Source organism: Nannobrachium achirus (assembly GCF_963921795.1).
Source record: "Nannobrachium achirus genome assembly, chromosome: 19".
NCBI classification, from domain to species: Eukaryota; Metazoa; Chordata; class Actinopteri; order Myctophiformes; family Myctophidae; genus Nannobrachium; species Nannobrachium achirus.
This window is the reverse complement of record NC_137826.1, coordinates 29,288,899-29,312,794: the sequence shown is the minus strand read 5'-3', so window position 1 is coordinate 29,312,794 and position 23,896 is coordinate 29,288,899. Positions and strand designations below refer to the sequence as shown.

Genomic DNA, 23,896 nt, shown 5'->3' with positions numbered 1-23,896 from the left:
CTTTTCCAGCCTGCAGAGTACTTCACATTCAGTGCACATACACACACTCTTTGCGCCGAGGATTTCTCATCCAAATGCTGCAGATGCGTCAGGCCAGCATCACTATTCTGGGCATGTCATCATAGGTGAACATTTGCTGAAAATAGCAGAGTAATCTAAAGGTGTGCATAGTAGGGCATTCACGAATAGTGATTTTTTGTATTCGAATTATTCTACCTCAAAGTATTCGAATAGTCGAATATTCGACAGGACTGTCCAAACTGTCAAATATTAAGTAAGCAAGAGGCGAAAAATAGCCAATCTTCATGCTCACAACGTCTCGCGTTGCGAGGCGTTGTGAGCATGTAGATCTGCTATTTTCACAATATTTATCTGTGGAACCGAGTCACATTAAATGTAATACCTACAATTCCAAGTGCCTGTCAGGGTGGGGGTCCCCTGTTCAAATATGTTTATTTTGGGTGTCACAGCCTAAAAAAGTTTGAGAACCCCTGGTATAGAGCATTAACAAATTCATCCACCAGGGGCATTGACAACTCATTCTTATGACTTCCTATCTAGCCAAGCTTTATAAACTACCGGCATATATTTTTTAAAGAGAAAACAATTTAAAAAAAAGAAAAGAGCTAATATTCAACTTCGGTAACCTGACTTTCGTCAGATGGTGGCAGTAGTGCGTAGGCTACCGCTCTACTTTACCATCTGAGCTCTCTCGGTGGGAGTTGATAACGCTCGTAAAGCCCCGGGCCGGACCAATCAGCGGCAGCTACGGGCGGGCTCTGAGCGGCTCTGAGCCAATAGAGTCTGATTGCAGACCACGTGGAAACCCAGGAGGCGGATTCTGGGTGTAACGTCATGCAGACAGGCCAATATGAGTGGTTGGAGTTGGCACTCCCACACTGTGATAGAGAGACGGCCACATCCAATCACCTGCTAAAGAAATTCAAAAAATGGCCCGCCCCTTACATCGAGTCTGCCCGAGAGAGCCCAGATGTAAGGCAGAGCCTTACGCACTGCTGCAATATCTGGCGCAGTCAGGTTACAACTTCGGTGAACAACGTCGAATAGTGACTTTGATATTCTAATATTTGGTGAATGCCCTAGTGCATAGCATGACTCTTGGCGCATCACTGACCTTGACCATTGCACCACATTAAAGCACAGTATGTCAGATATTGACCAACAGATCTAATATGAAGTTACATGCACTTGTGTTCTGATTTGAGTGACGGACACAGACAAAGAGCCTCATTACTATAGATTTGCAATTACTTCACGGCTCAACTATGAAACAAATTTGACAATGATGTTTCTTCTCATAACCTTTGTGTTTTTCTCTCCAGATGTTAGTTGCAGACACGGTGCAAGATTCAAGTTGCACGCTTCATGAGTTCTGTATAACCGGCTCTACATACGCACCTGAAGGACAAATGTGAGTGTCTCTGCTGTTCCGAGAATTTATCACCAACCATACATAAAAAGAAATCCAGCTTAATTTAATGTCTGATTGTATCGGCCCCATTGGTGGCTGTGCTCTGTTTAGGGTTACAGATTTGATGGTTTGGCTGTGTGGTTTCCATTCTCTCTTTTGTGTGGTGTCTGCTTGTATTTTGGTTTGCCAGGCGCACACATACATTGTTTTCTTTGATAGGGTGGACAAGCCTGTGCTTTTAGCGACTCCATAGTACCACCACATTGTCCTAGGATAGATTTTCAGATTCACAATTAAATCGCCGTTGAAAAGTTCAGGAATAATTTCAACAATAACATTTTCTTGGATTGGAATAGAACAATTATAGTGTAGAACCACAAAGTAGTGATGGGGAAATACAGAACAGGGAAGATGACCATGAAACCAAAATGGAACCAAAATAGACCCAATGCCCATTTGTAACTCTGGGAATGTACAAATATAACCAAGGGGTCCATTAATGCTCAGGGGTTTATGGTGTATACAGTAAAGGTCTTTTGATGACCACAATGTGTGGAAGAAAGCCTATGTACTTTACGGTACAATATATACTGTACACACAGTAAAAAGCAGAACTGTCCTAACGGTTAGAAGTAGGGCTGTCGTGAAAGTGAATAATGAACTGCTCAGTGTGCATGCCTACGAACCGCGTGGTTGTCTGCGGCGCAGCGTAGTCTCAATGTGCATGAACTTGTGGATTTCATAACAGTAGTGTGGGTTATTGTGTGGGAGCCCCGTTAGCAACAGTTGCCCTCTCTACCTGGCAGAGATCCATGGTGGTCATGCAATCAACCGTAGCTTGACAGCAACAACACACACTTTTAACTTGTAAAACCACTCCTCCCCGGTCATCAGAGGCTTTTTAAAGTATCGAATGTACCACTAAACATTGATGAAGTGACTGGTTCTCAACCACTTAAGCCCTGTATAATTAGTCGTACGACGAATAGTGAGAATAGCTGATATCTCAAGGCCACAATGCATTGTGAGCTGACATTTTAAATTGGTAAATGGTGCATACAGTGCTATTTATCCAAAGCGCTTTACCTAGATTGTGCATTACATTCACCCATTCACACACATATTCATACAACGATGGAGGAGGAAACCATGCAAGGCACCAACCTGCTCATCGGGAGCAATTAGGGGTTCAGAGTCTTGCTCAAGGACACTTTGACACTAACTCTGGGGGAGCCCGGGATCGAACTGGGAACCTCGCGGTTCCCACCCACCTTAGTCTAATTTCATCTCGACCAAAAGAGGGACACCAGTGTTCCTGTGTATAACATCCATTGCGTTGTGCATGCTCTTTTGAGAGACCTGTGTGTACATTATGCTTGTTTGCTCTCTTCTAGATTGAAAGGAGACAAGCCAGTCCAGTGTGGAGACTATGATGGGCTGTTGGAGCTGGCCACTATCTGTGCCATGTGCAATGACTCTTCTCTTGACTATAATGAGGTCCGTACCACACACACACACACACACACACACACACACACACACACACACACACACACACACACACACACACACACACACACACACACACACACACACAAGTGTACAGTAGGTGGGATAGAGGAGTGACAACACATCTGCCGCCGCTGTGAGACCTGATGTCATTAACTTGGGAGGAGGGGAAGCCTCCTCTGCAGCACATGTACAAACATAGTTGTCTTATAAATGTTCTTGACTCATTTATGTACAATATGCATGTACAACATTACTTCATGCCATGAACATTGGAATGCTCACCCAAAAATACAAGCATTCTCAGAGTATGATCCTTTCCTCTGGCATAGATCAGTTTTCTCTCACCAACCGTTGTTATCACCAAGGTATCAGAGAGCGAGAGATTTTAGTCCCCTCATTGAATATCGTTGAATCTCTTTCAGATCACCTACAGTGTGGATTGTATGTGTAATGTGACAGTTCACCTACAAGATGCTCACTGTTAATGTATCCATTTGTAACTAAGAGTATGTACAAAATTAACTAAATTGACCCTTTCGTGTCCATTTGGTTGTACCTGAGCATGATTTTGTACAGTACATGCTCCAGGTCAAATCCTTATCTCTTGTCTCTCCCATGCAGGCCAAGGGGGTGTATGAGAAAGTGGGGGAGGCAACAGAGACGGCTCTCACGACCCTGGTGGAGAAGATGAACGTCTTCAAGACTGACCTCTCAGGAATCAGCAAGGTGGAACGCGCTGGAGCATGTAACTCGGTGAGCCATACTAAAGTGATCCTGAAGTGAAATCCATGAGCGCTCAATACGTATGAGACGTGTTCTGTAGGTGAGGAGATGTTTGTCTCACACTGCGGTACAGTAGGTTCTGCAGTACACTATGTACTGTACTCTGGTGCGCTGGTTTCCAAACACTGGGTCTGGAGCCATTTGTGGAGCGCGGACATATTTTGAAGTGTCCTTTATTTTTGTTTTTGTTTCCTACATTTTGTTTTTAATTGTTATTATTTCAAAACATTTTCAAAAAACATTCCCCAAAAAGCAAAAAAATAGATAAAACAAATCTATCAGTAATTTCTTAAATAAAAAGAAATCTAAGAAATTCCATAAATTAGAAAACAAATGTTTAAAGAAGTAGTGAAAATAGCCGATCTGCTATTTTCACTGGTTTGGGTCCTTGTGTTGAAATTCTTTATTAGGAATAACCCCGTTGAGATGTAGCATCTCGTTTTCGAGAGGATCCTCCTAAGCACAAACAAAAATGTACAACAGAGCAAGAAAAAAGTGCAGAGAGAAAAGAAAAGAGAAAAAAACAACAACAAACAGAAACAAAGCAAAACAAAATCAATCAGAAAATACAACAACCAAATCAACCCTCAACTGACAAGACAATGGAAAACAGACAACAAGGAAAACAGTAGAACATAACTCAAACATAAAACAAAACAAAAACAACCAAATCAACCCAGAAAGAATAATAGACAATACAAGTAAACAAACAGGACAACGGAAAACAGACAAGGAAAACAGAACCGTCAAACAAAGACTGGATCATTAAAAAGCAATATAATGGATGTCATAACTGCTGTGATAGTATGTAGTAAAGTCATACTTAATAAAGGATAAGATATAAAGTTGTAACTTCTAAAGTTAAGCAAAAGTTATTAATTATTATAAGTTAAAAACATGTACATGTACTCTCATAATAAGAAGACAGCTTATTTTTAAACATATTAAATGAGGAAATGGAACGAATATCTGCAGGTAAGTTATTCCAATCAGAAGGACCTTTGAACAGAAAGGCTTTCTTGGCTGTTGCTTTTTTAATTGATGAAGGAACAATGAAATAATGTTGGGTGGTGTGCCTCAGATGATAATTAGATGTAAATGGAGACAAGTATTGTTTTAGATATTGTGGATAATTAAAATGAATACATTTGAAGATGAATTGAAACCAGTGGAGCTGTCTTCTTACAGCGGGAGAGGGCAGATTCAAGTTTTTATACATTACACAATGATGAGTTGTGAATGGGCATCCAAGAACAAATCTGCATAATTTGTTATAAACTGTATTGAGCAAGATTAGAATAGTTTTTGGGGCAGTAATATTGGCAAAGGTCTAATTTCTTTTTGGGGTCTTGAGCTATAAAGGAACCACTGCTCTTGGGACTTAAAACCATACCATAAAACCAGCCTGAGGTTTTGCACATATCATTTTTGAACTAACCATTACAACACATTGTTTCAGTGATTGGTGTACTGCAAAGCAGGCTTATGTAATGGCTTAGATGATATGATTTGTGAACCTGTATCCACCTCTGTATCTGTGTGTCTATGCAGCATAAGCTGTTCTAGACTATTTTGTATTTAATCCATCACTGAGGAATTTGATTTGAACATTGAAAATGTATGTCATAAGAAACATGGTCCATAAACAACAGAAAAGTCTCACACACTGACAGATGAACGTTGAGGCTCTTTGGATAGAAGAACATAATAGAATCCTTTAATTACATTACATGATTGGATTTTGATACAGTATATGCATGTAAAAAAAAAAAAATGTATTTGTGGGGGCCATGTACAGTATTGTTAGAATGTGGCCAATATGACTGGGGGATGTGATCTACGAGAGTTAAAAATACATTTTTTGACTTGAACGTAATGGCCAATCGTTTTCAACTCAACTCCATACCTCCAAAGCCTGATCAACCCCTACAACCCCACCTGTTCACTCAGATCAGCTAACACAGGGATGATGACGAAACCCCAGGACAAAAATCCACTCATCCTAGAGTCTAGACAATTTGCCCTCCTGGCCCCCAAACTGTGGAATAAACTCCCTGTCGCACTTAGAACAACAGACTCACTCCCTAGCTTCTGCTGTGGCCAGAAGACCCACCTCTTCAGACTCCACCTAAGCACATAGTACTTACCGTAGCACTCACCTACCCCAACAACCATACATGAAAGCTAGATGTCTTTTTTGTTGTTGTTGTTGTTGTTAATATAAAGCTTTTTTTACTGATTAGGTGCTCGGTCTACCTACATTATTTTTTTCTAGATTGATATTTCTATGCATTTGATGTATTAATATTGATGTATTAGAGCGTCTGCTAAATGCCTAAATTGGAAATTGTAACTGTAACTCTAGATAAAGGCAATTTAAATCCCTAGTGAGAAGAAATCCTGTTACAGTTTTGGAGGTCATAACTAATATTTAGAGTGGCTTTTAGCCTTACGCCTGATTTATGCTTCGGTGACAAAGTGTTCCAACGCATTTTTAGATTAAAAAACGTTTTTTGGGGATATGAGGTTGTAAAGTTGGAGAAGCGAGATTGCAGGCTCAAAGTCACCTCTACCATATGGATTGTGTGAGCACTGAGCATACAGTATATATACTTAAAATGTGATTGAAATTTATGATGAAAGGTTAATTTCCTACCCTGCTGTGCCAAGACAAACTAACTGGGATAGAGATCTGTCCATATGACAAAACTCCTGTGTGTGGAGTCCCCTAGCAGGGTGTGACTACGTCACAACCATCTGTTCTGGCAGAGAGTAGATGCCTTCTAGCTAGTGCCACCAGGGGTCAAGCTCAGAGGTAGAGGGACCCCTACTGGTATAATAAGACATTGATACTCTACACAAATATTTGATATATTTAGTACTATAATTTCATTTTTATGGAGCTTTTGAAATGGATACACATTATGTTCAAATTTAGTTTTGACGTGGTCATTTTCATAATATCAAAAACAGGTTTGCAAAGTGCTTCACAGATGTAAAAACACAAGAAATATGAAAGCAATTCAATAAAAGAAATAAAGCACATAAAAGTGACAATAATAGAAAAAAAGCTAAAACTATCTGTCAATTCCTCTAGTTAAAAGCCATTATACAAAAAATAGTTTTTAAAAGATTTGTAAAAGTAAGACAGTCAATTAGCCTGTCTATTTTCCAGTGGAGGTTTATTCCACTTAAGTCGAGCCCTTGCAGACACCCAGTGATTTAAAAAACAAACTGACCAATTTTAAAATTAATTCTGAATGCCACGAGTAGCCAGTGCAATGAGATAGCATCTCTTCAAGTTTTTTTCACATGCAGTCATGTTGCACAAGCAATGCAATGAGCTTACTTTGGGCACTTACTGACACGTATCTTTGTGTACGGTTGGTTTGCGTCTGGCACAGAGAGTGTTCTGCTCAGTGGTAACTAAGTACATTTACTTAGGTACTGTACTTAAGTTCAATTTTGAGGTATTTGTACTTTACTTGAGTATTTCCAATTTCCAATACTTTTACTTCTACTCCACTACATTCTCGAATCTACATATTGTACTTTTACTCCACTACAATCATTTGAAAACATTACTAATCAGCCTACTTTGTAGATTTGGATTATTACAAAACATACTTCAGCCCTATATACATTTCGGCCACATGAAAATGGCCGATTTACAAGCTCACAATGAGCTTGTAGATCTGCTATTTTAAAATGACTTTTTATACATTTGAAACATTTGAAAACTTGTGAAACAGGGACATTCTGCATAATGAGTACTTAGTTTCTACTTTAGTACTTTAGTACATTTTGATACCAATACTTTTGTACTTTTACTCAAGTAGAATTCCGGACGTTTACTTGTAGCGGAGTATTTTTACATTGCAGTATTGATACTTTTACCTAAGTAAAAAATGTGAGTGGTTTTCCACCACTGCAGACACTAGACAAGATGGTGTCTGATCTAAAACACCAAAACACAATCTATCAGCTGTCGACAACTCAGCCAAACCTCTAAGTCACCTGCCACCAGCCAGACAGCTGCTCACAAATAAAGCTACTTAGCTCTAGCACTCGCACTACCATTTATTTTCACTCTTCTGTGTATAACTCCTTCTCTCCTCTCCCTCCCATCCATCAGTTGATCAAGCAGTTGATGAAAAAGGAGTTCACTCTGGAATTCTCTCGTGACCGCAAGTCCATGTCCGTCTACTGCACCCCCACCAAGGATGGCTCTCAGAGCAAGATGTTTGTTAAGGTAGAAATATATTTAATTCCACTCAAAACATGATTATATCGTATACAATACACAGGTTATGATATGATGTGCTTCACAAGATATACTGTACCAAGTATAGAAACATTGAGCAAACTCTGTACAAGTTAAAGAATATATTATATGAAAAAACTGTGCAAATGGAAAATATAAAATGTTGCAACTTTCTACCGGTAGATGTTTCCATACATACATGCATGCTAACATACAATAATTATATTTTTCTTCATCAGACTATTGTCATGAGCTTCTTTCACAGTGTCTGGCCATTTGATCCCTCTCTCTAGGGCGCGCCAGAGAGTGTGATTGAGCGATGTCAATACCTGCGTGTGGGTTCAGGGAAGGTGACCCTAACTGCTGCCTTACGGGAGCAGTTGCTGGCCAAAATCAGGGACTGGGGGACTGGCAGGGACACACTGCGCTGCCTGGCCCTGGCAACCCGCGACACTCCACCACGCCAAGACCTCATGGACCTGGAGAATTCCAACAAGTTTGCAGAGTATGAGGTAGGATTCTACAGAAATCTACGGGATAAGCAAAACTGGTTCAGCATGATTGTTTGATTTTGTTCTTGTGTATTTTGACTTGATGCTTGGTCTCTTTCTTGATCCTTGATCTCTTCCATCCATCTCCTCTTGTTTCCACGTAGACGTGTCTAACATTCGTTGGCTGTGTTGGAATGCTGGACCCTCCCAGGAAGGAAGTCATTGGCGCCTTGAAACTGTGCTGTGAGGCAGGCATTCGTGTCATCATGATCACGGGAGACAACAAGGGCACCGCTGTGGCGATTTGCCGGCGCATCGGCATCTTCGGCGAGGATGAGGATGTGACAGGAAAGGCCTACACAGGCCGTGAGTTTGATGACCTTGCGCCAGAGGCCCAGAGGGAAGCCGTCAAGCGTGCACGCTGCTTCGCCCGCGTGGAGCCAGCTCACAAGTCCAAGATTGTGGGTTACCTGCAGTCCTTGGACGAGATCACCGCCATGGTGAGCAGTAGGCGTACTCTCTCCTGCCTCCTCTCTCTCACTTCTGCTCTCACCTTAGTTTTTCTCTTCCTCAGGGAGCATAAATAAATGTGCACAGTATATGAACAGTATTTCTGTGCAAAAAGTTCTCTCATCTCTGTGGATGGTGTATGAAGAAGTATGAATCAGCAGAAGCCAGTGAGCCATGACTTCTTTCAGGTCTCTTAAAAGGTTGCTCCCTCAGGCACTACTGTCAGAGCTGTCATCTAAGATGAACCTTTATTGATCCCAGTGGGGAAATTCAGGCGTCATAGCATGCAACAGCAGTAAGCATGAAACTCACGATAGGTACAGGTAAGAGTATAGAGATAAGAATAAAAATGAAAATGAATAGCTCAAGCACATTTCGGCATGTCCAACTCCAGTTTAGCTAGTTAGATCAGTCATCTGGCTTTCCTGGTTCCACACGGAGGAAAATGAACGACTCGGGCAACGTTAAGGTTTCAGGAAGTAAATTAATTTGCTCACGTTCACACTAAAGATCAAATCATTTCGACTGGGGTGCTCTCTGTCGCTGCTCCTATGACCTACTACAGTATCTCGACACATGTCTCAAAAGAAAGAATGGAAAAGCAAAGAAAGGGAGACAAACATTATCAGCTTTGCCTGTCATAAAGTCTTGACACATAATTCACAACAGCACAAAGCAGCTGTAGGCCCTGCACCTTACAAAGCATATTTTCCAGCTACATTTCAAACTTAGCTAGTTTGTACAACGTTGGTTAAATATTGCAAGCACTTCTGAACACTGTTAATAATAATGCAAATTGGATTTGCATTACGTTACACGGTTTGGCTCTGTTTGGCTGTCCATGGTTGTACCCATGACCCATGTTTGGCTAACCGAGCTCAACAGAACCATGCAATGCCAAACCAATCCGGTAGGAAGGCTTAATGACGATGATGTTTGAATGATTTGTTTTAAACCAAACCATTAACAAAGCACTCGGAGGGTCAGAACAAAATGCAATTCTTGGTATACTCAGCTTGTGTTGTCAGTCATTTAGTATTTGGGCAAGGTTTTAGCCTGATTCAAAAAGTGTAAAACATATGTCATAGTCACTTGTGTGCCCAATGGCATGTTTGTACAAGAAATGTTGCGCTGATCAGTCCAGCAGTTTGATTAGATTAAGAGCACAGAACTTTGTTTGGCTAGTTAGACAATCTTGTATAGGTGCCCAAAATAGGGATGCCAGGCTTAATGATCAGCTCTTTTCCCATAGACTGGAGATGGCGTGAATGATGCGCCAGCCCTGAAGAAGGCAGAGATTGGCATTGCCATGGGCTCCGGCACGGCGGTGGCCAAGTCCGCCTCTGAAATGGTTCTATCCGATGACAACTTCTCTACCATAGTAGCTGCTGTGGAGGAGGGCAGAGCCATCTATAACAACATGAAGCAGTTCATCAGATATCTCATCTCCTCCAATGTGGGAGAGGTGGTCTGGTGAGGTCACTCACTCACTCACACACTCACTCACTCACTCACTCACTCACGCACGCACGCACGCACGCACGCACGCACGCACGCACGCACGCACGCTCGCTCGCTCGCTCACTCACTCACTCACTCACTCACTCACTCACTCACTCACTCACTCACTCACTCACTGTGCCTCTCTTGCAAAAATATAACCTCCCCGCCCTCCTCCCTATAGATGTAGTTACATTTGTTAATGGTTGATTGTGGATTGTACTGTGTTTCTATGGATTGATTATGATATGTAAAGTCTGAATAAATGGTTAATGGTTATTTCTGAGCTGAAGTGTCTAAATGAATTACTCAATGTTTCAATTTCTTCTGTATGCAGTATCTTTCTGACCGCTATCCTGGGGCTCCCTGAGGCTTTGATTCCAGTCCAGTTGCTGTGGGTTAATCTGGTTACTGATGGACTGCCTGCCACTGCCTTGGGATTTAACCCACCAGACCTGGACATTATGGACAAGCCGCCCCGTAACCCCAAAGAACCTCTAATCTCTGGCTGGCTCTTCTTCAGATATCTGGCAATTGGAGGTAACTTACCTGAAGCACTGCATGATACATATCACCTGAAGCACTGCATGATACATATCACCTGTAGCACTGCATGATACTATATGTCATACATGGGCAACTGGCGGCCCGGGGGCCACATGCGGCCCCCACTTTCACTTAATGCGGCCCGCAGGTTGATATTGGAGTACTGATATATTATTGATTTCAGCTGTTACAATTGCAAACATGGAAAAATTACCCGCTTTAATTACTTCAGTCTATATTAGTAGCTTAATGACTAGTGTTATTGTATTTTTCATGTCCAATGTATTTGTATTTCAGTTCATAAAGTTAACATAAGAACATATGAATGCATTTGAAATCAACAAATAAAATTAAAAAAAGTTACTTTTCAGGATTCCACTTCAAAAATAGCAAAAATAGCAGATCTACAAGCTCAAAACGCGTCACAGACTATGTATATGCATTGTGGCCCTCTGGAGTGAGTGTGAAAATGTAGTGGCCCTCTCCATCATCAAAGTTGCCCACCCCTGCTAAATGTAGATAACAATATTAGTTAGCATTACTGTTGGCATGCTGGTGATGTGCTATACGATGGTGCGGACTCGGTGATACATTTGTTTAACGTTGATTAACAATGCTCAGTACAAGCCATGCTGCCAACACATCTTACTTTTCTCACATGTTGACGAAAGAGCTGGGGAGCTGGGCAGACCCCTGTAACTGACAAGCACACTGTGTAGCGATGAATACTAGGGGAATATAGAGCTATTCATTACATACGGTCATTTACAACCCCTTTAACTAATAATAATTTAATACTGATTTAAATTAACATTGTTTGTTATTCATCATCATACTTTTGTTGCACAATAATGTTTTATTTGATGATGACATTACTTGATGTGACTGTGACTGACTCCGCCTGCAGGATATGTGGGTCTTGGAACAGTGAGCGCTGCTATGTGGTGGTACATGTTCGATGATGAAGGCCCTAAAATCTCCTTCTATCAGCTGGTGAGTACTGTAGGCTGTGCTCCCAACTCATCAGACTCCATCTTAAGGCGTATTCAGAATGAATACAAAAATAAAAATGTCTATCATTATTTTACAGTGTAGCCCCTTCTTCTGAGCTTAATTTTCTATTCTGTTATGCCATTATATTCCCTCTACACATATTGTACTCTGCAATATTTGCCGATCCCAGCATTCTACAAAATTAGACAGTGTGTCGGTGGGAAGCAAGACCCCTGTGGTTTGGTTTCAGACTGGGAGGGAACGGGGCCAGGGTTCCCCAGCTGCTCCACTGTCAGATCTGAGCTTCATCAAACCACAGAGGTCCTATCCACATATCCTGTTGAAGACACTCATGCTATGCCAGCATGAGTGTCGTCAAACAAACACATGCACATAAACATAAACACACACAGCTTGGGTAACTAACAACATACCATATATCAGTGATAATCAGCCTTTTTTAATGTCAAGGACCCCCAATGTCATTTGGCCACTGACCCCCAGCTGATGATTTGTTTTTTTAATCTCTGGGACCCCAATCTACATTATAACATTCTTGTTGTAAAATCCAGTGTTAATTTAACTCTTACAAGTGTACAAATATGTGCATTTGTGTAGATTCAAGGGTCCATTTGTTCCCTAACTGTCAATCATTTGGCTGAACACCCCCTGGAGCCCACTGAAGGACCCCTGGGGGTCCCCACTCCCCAGACCCCAAGTTGACAAACACTGCCCAACATAGTTAAGTGCAGAGTGTTAATTTAACTTTGAAAGTGTTAAAATGTTCTTTTTTTAGGAGTTCAATAAACACTTTGGATTTGACTGTCTACCTAATACTGTACATGCACGTGTGTCTGTATCTGACACTCTCTACAGAGACATTTCATGCATTGCACTGAGGAGAACCCCATGTTCCAGGGGATAGACTGTGATGTTTTTGAATCCCGCTACCCTACCACGATGGCCCTGTCTGTGCTGGTCACTATTGAAATGCTCAACGCTCTCAACAGGTCAGTCATCTTCTGCTGTGTTCAGGTCAGGGCTATAGTGGTAATGGGGCCATCCCCCTAACGTCTTAGCATTAGTAATGTAATGCTGGTATTTTTTCTATCTCCAAATTGTTAACACCCAGCATTAGTCTGGCTATGCATTCTACTTGATTGCTGGACTAGTCAAGCAAGATCATATGAGCAGACCTTGGCAAGTTGGCACATGGCTAATGTCAGTGTGTTCTTCAAATAACTGGGTGACCGTCTTTACCAGCATTGTCAGTAGGGACATTATGCCAAAAGCTAATAAATAAGATTCTTTTTTCTTTTCTTTTTTAATTAGCTTAGGCTTCAAATAGATTTCCTGGAGTCCCAAAATGCCAGAATCCTTCATTTCTACAAGACTTAATGCTGTGTTGACTGTATGCAGTACAATATTATTATAATGCATACAACATAACACTTCACACATTGTTTACATGCTAACATTTGGATTCTTGTTGCAAAGGAGTTAGGCTTAGCTCCACCTATTAATAATGTGTAATGCTATTGCAGAAAAGGGGTGAAAGATGATGAGTGTTTGGGGAAAACTCCCGGTGTAGTTGCCAGGGTTGCTCATGGAGCAAGCCTGTCAAATACTCCCCATAGAAACCAATGTCTCATTATAGAAAAGTGTTTTAGGAATAGAATTCTAAATGAGAGGGGCTTCCCTTGCCGATGAAAAGGCACACTACTGTGGTTGATAGCCCCATGCCAAAAAAGACAGTAAAAGTGACAAGTCCACCACATGTTTACATGGTTGCTAGCTACACTAGCTTGGGAAGTCTGTTGTCATGATTTAGTCAGCGTTGTTATTCATTTTGAATCATCGTGAAGTCTCTCTGTGTGACCGCATGCCTTTAATTGTAGAGTGATTGCTTTTTCCTCAATCCCCACTGGAAGATGACAAAACTGGATTCTTTAATCCTCTGGGGATTTAAACAAGTTTTGCTGTTGTTTTTTTCTGATATAATTTTTTGCTTCATGGTTAGTCACTAATCTTCAATTTAATTTCCTTTTTCCATTTATTTGAACACAAATTAGCCTGTCTGAGAACCAGTCCCTGATCAGGATGCCTCCCTGGGTCAACTTCTGGCTGCTTGGAGCCATCGTCCTCTCCCTCTCCCTTCACTTCCTCATCCTCTACGTTGAGCCTCTGCCTGTGAGTAGTGCACTGTCAAGATGCTAGAATAGATGGAGCACAACACAGTTTGGGCCCATTAAACCACTCAAGATTTTGACCCCTTTAACCATTTTTTTATACTTTTAGCTATTCCAAATTAGCAGATATACAATCTCATACATAGCACTGCAAGCTTGTAGATCTGCTATTTTTGAAAATTTGTGCAAATCTCAAATTGTGCAAAAATCTGTACATGTTTAACTAAATTATTTGCTTCTGGGTGGTCCCTGGAACAAAAATAATATTTTGAGATGGGGGTCCATGGCTGAATAGGCTACATCTTATTTTAGGGGTTCTTCACCTGAAAAAGTTTGAGAACCACTGAAACCGTTTTTTTCAGAAACCTGTTAGAATTTATAGAATCGGCTGACACTTTGTTTACATCCTAGTCTATTCTTTTATATGGATTGATAGGATGTAAACAAAGTGTCGGCCGACTAAAATTATTATTTTATCATTATTTTACGCTTTTTGTGGACATTTTTAAACAGAAACACATATTTGAAGCATATTTTTTTTATAAAATATTTTCGAACATTATTTTTAACTTGGCATCCGTTTCTCAAGAAAGAGTTGTCTATAGCTCCTTTAACTTATCGGTGAGGCTTATCCAGTTTCAAAGTAGTGTTTTCCAATAGTTAAGTTGCATTTATTGTAAACAAAGACTCTGAGAGAAAGACCTTCTGTCTTTTAAGCTGATGCATCTCTGACTGCTTGCAGCTATCTAAAGACTTATCTTTGTCTCTAGACCAATTACCGTGTTGGGTCTGTCATCGGGAGACGTATTAACTGTTTGTGCTCTCCAATCCCCCAGCTGATATTCCAGGTGACGCCTCTGCACTTGGGCCAGTGGATAGTGGTGCTGAAGATCTCCATCCCAGTCATCCTTCTGGATGAGGCCCTGAAGTACATCTCCAGGAACCATCTAGAAGGTATGGTAGACCTCAACCTTTAATAAATAAGTTAATTCAAGTCATTGAGTGACGGTGCAATGTCAAATCAGAAGTCAGCTTTCAGTTGTAATTAATCTCTTTACTCTCTTTTCTCATGCATTTATAATGCAGCCTAAATTCTTTCTCACCTTCTCTGAAAAGGTACTCTTTATTTACAACTCTTCCTCTTTTTTTGCTTTAAAGGTCAGGTAAGTGATTTCATTTAAGTTTCAGTTTTCATGTAGATGACAGGCAGGGGCCTTCCTCCAATCATGACCAAGTGGGGCGGGCCTTGGTGCGCATAAGGCCCGCCCTCACTCGACCATGATTGGAGGAAGGCCCCACTCTATTCTGATTGGAGGAAAACCTGTCTCCTCCACCAAAACTGAAACTGCTTTTTTCACCTCACAGGGGATAAGCCTGAAGTCCAAATTTGTACCAAACATTCTATAATAACTATTTGCGACCATAGTCGCATATTGGTATGTGAACGGTCACAGCTTGTCCGTATGTGTGTATCTCTGTCTGTCTGTCTGTCACGCCTGACACTGTGGTTCTATGGGTTTGTCATTCTGACATGCTCTGCTGTCACTGTGATGTCAGGGGAACGACTCTGAACAGAATGGGTTTGCCGCTTTGACATCATGCTCTGGTTTCACTGTGATGTCACACTAACAGAATCCCTTTTATGCCCATATATGGAGTTCCCTGATGTCATCAATATTAAGCCCATATCTAACAGGGAGACTTCATATGGGAATGCCCATATATGGAGGCCACATCGGCCACATACCACACTAACGGCTGGTTCTACAGACAGCGATCTCCATGTATGGGCATAAAAGGGTATGATGTCAGATGTCATAGAAATCATAAGACTTTCATATAACGAATAACTGAGTAGGCATGTTTGGGCTCTCACAGCATATCATGGATCTCCATATATGGGTAACTGGTCCGATATACATCACTGGCCAAATGGCCAAGAATTGGCTTGTCGCTCTGAGGCGTCTTACTATTACTATCAGAAAATATACCCATTTTGTTATTATTTTAATTAAATTAAATCACTTAACCTACCTTTTAAACTAGCAACTCCTACAGTAGCAGTAGCCTGGTAGAACAACATGTCTTTTCTAATTGTATTTTTTGTTTTTATCGCTGGCAGGTGATGAGGAGAAGAAATACAGGAGGAGACGGCTGCTGGACTAAGACCTCTCCCTCAACACAAACACACATGCACACTCATACACTTACACACAGACTTAGCCACATGCCTGCCCTCTTCCCCTCTTCACCATACACCCTCTATCTCTCCTCTCCTCTGTCCCTGGTCCTGCATGTCCCAGCCAACCACCACTAGAAATCAGCAGGGCTTGCATGAGGCAGTGAGAGTGAGGAAGTGTGCATGTGTGTCACTGCGAGCATGTGTCGTCTTTAGCGTACATTTGGAGCGTGTGAAAGAAAGCGTGAATGAGAGTGACTTGTGAGGTGTCACCGTAGCTGTGACCCAACTTCACAGTTCTAGGAAAGTATGACAGAAAAAAAAAATACCCAGGGCTCCGCCCTTCAAACATCTCTGCCCGTTGTTGTTGTTGTTGTTTCTTTTCCCCTCACTGTACAATTCAAGATATCGGTGCAGTAGTTACTAGACCTTTGGGGGGGGTGGAGCACAGAGGTTTAGAGAAGTTGGCGGGGTGTCTAAAATCAGCATGGGAACAGAGAGACCTGGAGAGGCGAGGACTTCCCAGGAGAACACAGAGAGAGACCGCTATTCACACTGGCAAGACAGACACTGGCAAGCACCTGGAGGGTGGCACCCACCCCTGCTCCATCTCTCTTATTACGTGTGTCACCATAAAAGCTTCATCTCTGAGGTATCTCCTGCTACCCCCACACTACTGGCAGTGGCCCAGCACTGTATGAGCAGGGCCTGTCAAAAAAGTGAAACTGCATCTCTGATCTCTGGCCAGTGTGTCATAACACTGTTTCTCCATTTCTGCTGTCTTTACTCTTGCCACATGGAACCTCTTCCTCTTATTTGTTGCAAGATTATGCAGAATTGGTCCTTTTGCACTCTCCTCCCCCCTCCCCCTCCCCTCTTCTTGCTACTTCCCCCCTCACTTCTCCTTGCTCTTTTTCTGTTTCTCTCTCTCTGTCTTTGTCTCATGTCACTCTCAAATTCTCTCTCTCTGTTGAGGAGGACTTGTAGGACTCTGGGATGTGGAGGGGCTTCCCCTCCTGAAGGTGTGAATAGCTTTATGCTGCTTGGCTTCTTCATTTAGTTCTTATGCGGAGCTGGGGTCAGCTCACAGACAGAAAACAAAAGCAAAACAATAATAGTAGTAATAACAATAATAAGTAGAAAGAAATGTGAAATGTCTAACCTTACCAAACCAGCATACTTATGGTGCTTTTACACTGCATGGTACCAGTTCAGCTCCACTCCACACTACTCGACAATGGCTAGTTTAAAAGGCTGTAAACAGCGGGAACTTACATGTAGTATAGGGCAAGTCCACTGGCAATGATTCTCTTTGACCAATCTGCAGTCTGCAGTGTTTTCACATCACATTTTGGTGTCTCAGCTCGCTTGGAACACCGACAGAGGTGATACCAAAAAAGTACTTGCTACCAGGTACTAGGTAGGCCACTGCTTTTGTCCACTGGAAAACCAAAAAGGGCGAGTCAAATCGAGCCGTACCATACAGTAGAAAAGTGACTATACACATACAGTACAGTTATCAATAGCGCCTCTCCTAGCTGACTGTCATATACAACTGCTGTGCTGACACTGGAGCATTCAGTTATCAATCATCTGATGTTGACTTAATGGGTCTGGGTGAAATAGATCTTCAGTTTTTGACTTGCGACTTGCACAGCTGATGTGGCATGACTTAAGATGGGCATGGATATCAAGCACACAGATGGTTTACTCGGCCTTTAATAATTTAATAATTTGCGACACATGAGAACGTGCCCATGTTAATCCCATCATCAACATCAATGCCTTATATAACCCACTGAACTTCCACATTGAGTAATGTGGTCAAAAAGAATGTGTTTTTATAAGCCTTTTTGATTTTGTGTTATACATTCATATCCATATGTGTGATTATCATAATCTTGGAGCTAAGTGCTCCAAGATAGTCTTAAAGAATGTCTTAAGCATGGTCTAATACAGTGGTTCTCAAAGTGAATTTTAGGGACTCTCTAGGTTCCTTTATGGAAGTCTGTAACTTTGACAGTGTACAAATGGAACCAAACAGACCCTAATGGGTCCAAATGGACCCTAATGGGTCCATTTACTGTCAAATTTAAGGGGGGGGGCTTCAAATTTCAAAGTTTGAGAACCACTGATCTAATACGTATCGTTTAGTGCTCCCCTCTATTGTGTACTCTCTGTGTACTGTTCCCTCAGCTCCTCTCGCTCCCAGCGCTTTAGCAATTCAGGCTCATGTGGGTATTGTTTTATAACGACTAAATAATAATGTATTTGACTGAATAAACCCCGGGGGTTTGGATTGTGTCTATTAGTTCTTAATTGTGGGTTTTTGTTGTGGGTCCCGGTGCTCTGCGGGCTGGGCCAGACTGATGCAGTAACTAACGGGGTGTGCAGACACTGCTCAGATCACTTTCATAGTGCCACTATTTTTATTTGGGATAGGTTACTTTGTGTGTTGTTCTTGCAGCGCTCACACATTACCTTTAACGAACCACTTCACGCATTTTCAACCTTCTCTTCATATCATTCTAACTCCGTAATGTTTACCGTTTCTGTGTTCTTGCTCTCTCAGAGGTGGACAGTTCCGAAACCTTCCTGCAATGACATCATCTGTTTCCTCTAGTGATCGGTGGTAATTTCAAACGAGATGTCAAACCTTTTTCTTTTTATGTATTGGTGCAAGTACAATGGCTTCTATTTCAGAGCGCCAACTTTCCAGCAAGAGAGGCTGTAGTTTCCAATAGCCTGGAATCCCCACCGATGATGTCTTTTGAGGAATGTTTCTAAACCGTCGACAGCACGCCTCTGAGACACAGAGCGAGTAGACAGAAATGGTGCCGTCTTACGATGAGCATCAGTGAGGACCACTATATGAAGATAAGAATGAAAATAGGCACCTACTGTACTTAAAACTGTACCCATGTTCATTGATTTCATAAGCTTAGTTTCCATATGAATTTGTAACCAAGTCGACATGTTCATTTGGTATCTTCTTTCTATACCAGCAGTGGTTTAGCCCAATTTATACATAGTCCTATGACCTCGTCAGTCTGCGTAAATATACTGTAGCTCAGTGGTTCTCAAAGTGGGGTCCGGGGACCCAGCTAAATATAGTTAGGAACCAAATGGAACCTTTTTAGGTATGTAACTCAAATTACATACATAAGAGTCCATACATGACGGTTCCATTTGGTTCCATTTGTATGCTCAGTTTAATTAGGGCCCGAGCACACACAGTGTGAGGACCCTATTGTAATTGCAAAGATTATTATTATTATTCCCAATAATAAATCGCGTTTTTGAGGCGCAAAACGTACTCCAAAAGTTGCGCAACTTTGCACGCACATCACAAGTGGTGAAAATGTACATACCGGTATTTAAAAATAATCAAAAGGGGGCGTGGCCTAATGACTCAACAGCGCCCCCTACAACATTTCAACGCTAATTGGCTGCTACCCCTTGTGACGTGGGTAGAGCTGCGAGGGCCCGGTCATTGCTGCTTGCAGCTTTAATTAACATTGAATTTACAATTTAAGTTGGGGTACCAGAGATAGAAGTGACATTAAAAAGGGTCCGTAGGCTAATGCATGTCAAACTGGGCCTCCTTGAAATTAAAATGTTTGCGAATCACTGCTAGAGCCGTACAAATCTTCTCTTATGAGGATCCCTAGCATATATTTTAAAATGGGGGTCCGCGGGTGTCAATGTGTGTCAGTGTCCTTGACATGGAAAAAGTTTGAAAACCACTGCTTGTAGCTGGTTTTCACGTAAAGAAATAAATGTGATGCGGTCGTACACGTACAGCAGAATATTAATGAAGTGACTGACTCCCTCTTAGCTGCTACATCAGCCCCTTGACCCTGTGGCCCTTCGACATTATGGCACTCTGAGGCCACCAGGCACTATGGTTCTGTATAACCTTGTTCTTTACTACTGAATCCTCAAACTCTGTACAGAAGATGAAAAGATGGTCGCATGGAACCTTGTTACTGTAATTAATAACCTATACAGTATATGTTATTTAAAATGTTTGTTTTTTTATAACATACATCGATGAAGCCTACTTACCAACGACAAACCGAATTGCGAGAAACCATTTTTATTTTTATTTGAGCACATAGTATCTAAGAATCTCCCCCTTTTTTTTCTTTTCTTTTTTTTTTTTTTTTTTAGACTAGAAAGTTTGTTTCTTGTTCAGTTTGGTTTTTACAGTTGCTGGGTTTTTGTGTCTTTTACTGTAGGGAAAAAATATGACGTGTCATTGTTTAAGATACTGTAGGCAAGAGAATATTTAAAACTGTGTAAATTACCTGTCTGGTTTGAGGCTACTTTGTTGCACAAATCTAGTTGAGCGATACTCAACAAGGGTCATGCACCAAAGTATAAACAAGCTTATATACTGAGTGACAAGCAGTGAGAAATCCTGCGTTATGAAGTTTATAAAGGATGTACATTGAAGGGCTCAGTGTGGCTGCAGGATCTAGAGACCTGTGACAAACCTGCTGGGTTCGACCATTTGGAATGCATATGTCTTAAGTATGGCACTCAAGTTCTCCTGTCCTCTAAAACTAATAACCTCCTATATTATTTAAAAAGAGAATCATGTTGCTGTTGCCGACATTTGACCATTCCATCGCTCCTCTGTTGTCCGCAGTAGTGACATAGACTGGTCTTTAGAACCTGACTCCCACCACTGAGAAATTAAAAGCATTCTCTGTATTGCCTTGTTGATATTAATTGTGGACACATAATTTTATAAATGACAAAGACGTGGAAATAAAGATTATTTATCTTGTTATTTATTCCGTGATCGTGTTCCTTCTTGCTTGACCCAAAGGTAGGCATTTGTTACTTAAGACCTTGTCACTCGCCAGAAATCTTTCTAAAATTAAATTAGCTACAGTTCAAGATGTCAGAAACATAACCACAACAGCGAGGGGCCAAACAAAGCCATATCTCTTCTTCCCATCAAGGAGGGAGTGAGTTCATTTTCTCCAACTTAAAATGCTATTAAGGTCACCAAATAATTTGATTTGAGGGTGGAGTGACACTAATAGCTGACTCATGATCACTTAACCTATTGGAACAAAATGCCCCCCATAAAATAAACATCAGCCAACCATAACCTATTTGGTTCAGGTTTTCAGCCACATCAAAGCGACTACAGTATAAACAATAAATATGCTATAACAAAACTTGTTTATGAATACCTTTCCACCAGCAGAGGGCGATGTTACATCATTTCTTTGAGAAAAAAGGAAAAGAAGACCAATTTCTGATAGTAATTGTTCCTGTAGAGTTCAGTAAGAGGTTACACCATTTCTTTAGTAAACAATTTAGTCACCAGCAAAGCCAATTGATTCCTCCCCACATACTGTATATATATACTGTATACAGATTCACATGCCAGTGAGGAGCCCCCTGGGAGGACATGGAGCCCTTCATTCACACTCCTTGCTAATAGGTGCCAGCCCATAGGAGTGACAAATATCACCCTCCCCGCCCGGCTTCCCTCCTCACACGGGTCAATTGTGTTCGTATAGACACTCAAGGTTCGACAAAGCCAGATGCACCACGGTGGATTCTAACCCACAACCTCCACTGTGGTGGGCAGTGCGCCACCCGAGTGCCTTTGCCTCACAACACCGTAACCTGGATATGGATTTGTCTGACTCAAGTATCTTGAACATTCTGCATAAATAGCCAATCTACAAGCTAAGTTTGCCCCCTGGTTTCAGAGGCACAGAGAGTCAAGGTGATAGGGCTTCACCGTGACTATGATGGCCTCCACTTGTTATCTCATTTTTAGATGAGATAAATGTTGAGGTGATCACCCTTCACCTCGGACTATGATAAAGCCTTTACATCTCCACAGGGCTGTTTCTTGCCGTTATGCAGACTGCGGTTGCATAGGACCCCCAGAGCCAACAGAGGAACCACACACTCCCTCATGTGCTTATGGGTTAATCTAAACGGTAGGTTCCGTACGGAACCATTGTTTACTTAGATATGGAAGGATGACCTCCCACTTGGGTAATGACGCCCCCTGGCGATCATTCAGAGAAACTACTTCAGCTCCCGTACTAACGTAGGTAGGAAGGGCCTGTCACTCAAACCGGAGTGACCCGCCTCCAGGCTATATAAACCCCCGGAGGCGGAAGTAACATCCTCTTAATACCACTCTCTGCCACATTCAGTGAAACAGAGGGGCATTACGTGGGAGGTCATCCTTCCATATCTAAGTAAACAATGGTTCCGTACGGAACCTACCGTTTACTGTCAATATTCCAGGATGACCTCCCACTTGGGATTCTTAAACTCCCCTCTAAGCCACAACCTACTCTCATACCCCCACACACCCCTCATACGGGTGAGCACAGCCCAAACGGGCGTGACCCATCACCCAGAAGGTCCCAGGCCCACCGGACCTGGGTGTGAAGGCATGAGAAAATAAAGAGAGACCCTGACAGACCGAAGTCCGCCTCATTCAACTAAATGAAAAGGACAAGTCCGCCTTATAAGTAAGACACACTATATAAGGAAAACACAGGGTCCCCCCAAAGTACCCCAGGTGGCTACATGCCCACCTGTGGGAGGGGAAGATCCGACTCCTCTATGACGTAGAGGAGGCAACTGCACCCAGAACCGAATGCGCTAGCGAAGAGGATTCGATATCCAGGTGATAGTAGGCTGCAAAGGTAGAAGGCGAAGACCAATTCGCCGAAACACAAATCTCCTGAACGGAGACTCCCTTTGCCAGTGCCCACGAAGTAGCCACACCTCTAGTGCTATGGGCTTTAAGTGCCGCCGGCACTTCCACACCCGCACTAGAGTAAGCCAGCCTAATAGCATCCACAATCCACCTCGAAAGAGTGGGTCTAGACACCGGCTTTCTGACAAGAACATTGCCCATTTCTACAAAGAGCTGAGAAGAAGCTCTAGAACCAGCAGTCCTGTCACAGTAGGCCTTCAATGCCCTGACAGGACAAAGGCAATTCAGCCGTTCATCCTCCACCGAGACAAACGGAGGAGGATGAAAAGCCAGAAGAACAACAGGCTCCTTAGGAACCACCATGTTCTTAGGAACAAACTTAAGATGAGGCTTGAGCAACACCTTGAGATCATTGTTCATAAACTGCATGCACTCCGCAGACACCGAGAGAGCTTGCAGGTCACCAACTCTTTTAGCCGTGGCCAAAGCCAGCAAAAGAGCCGTCTTGAAACTCAAAAGTTTCAAAGGCATCCCTACAAGCGGCTCAAAGGGAGCCCGACATAGGCCCCCTAGAACCACCTGCAGATCCCAAACTGGGAACAAAGACCTAGTCACCGGCCTCAAACGTTCAACTCCTTGCATGAACTTGATGACCTCCGGGACTTTAGAAGGTGCCTTGCCCGCCACCCCCAGGTGACAGGCATTAATAGCCGCCAAATACCCCCTAAGGGTAGAAAATGCTAGACCACTTCTCAAGCGGTTCTGCATAAATTCCAGAATTTCCT

General features: G+C 42.1%; 1 protein-coding gene across 1 annotated transcript in view; it reads left to right on the top strand.

The window, feature by feature from the left end:
- The window catches only part of atp2a3 (ATPase sarcoplasmic/endoplasmic reticulum Ca2+ transporting 3), a 61,924-nt gene extending 45,398 nt beyond the window's left edge, over positions 1-16,526 (top strand). The window contains exons 9-21 of the mRNA XM_080748589.1: positions 1,344-1,432; positions 2,827-2,929; positions 3,566-3,697; positions 7,863-7,979; positions 8,285-8,503; positions 8,647-8,982; positions 10,245-10,465; positions 10,830-11,032; positions 11,946-12,031; positions 12,908-13,041; positions 14,104-14,221; positions 15,057-15,174; positions 16,343-16,526. Of these exons, the coding sequence (XP_080604715.1) occupies positions 1,344-1,432; positions 2,827-2,929; positions 3,566-3,697; positions 7,863-7,979; positions 8,285-8,503; positions 8,647-8,982; positions 10,245-10,465; positions 10,830-11,032; positions 11,946-12,031; positions 12,908-13,041; positions 14,104-14,221; positions 15,057-15,174; positions 16,343-16,386 (1,920 nt within the window). The 3' untranslated portion in view covers positions 16,387-16,526. The remainder of the gene's footprint in view (positions 1-1,343; positions 1,433-2,826; positions 2,930-3,565; positions 3,698-7,862; positions 7,980-8,284; positions 8,504-8,646; positions 8,983-10,244; positions 10,466-10,829; positions 11,033-11,945; positions 12,032-12,907; positions 13,042-14,103; positions 14,222-15,056; positions 15,175-16,342) is intronic.
- Positions 16,527-23,896: the final 7,370 nt, after the last annotated feature.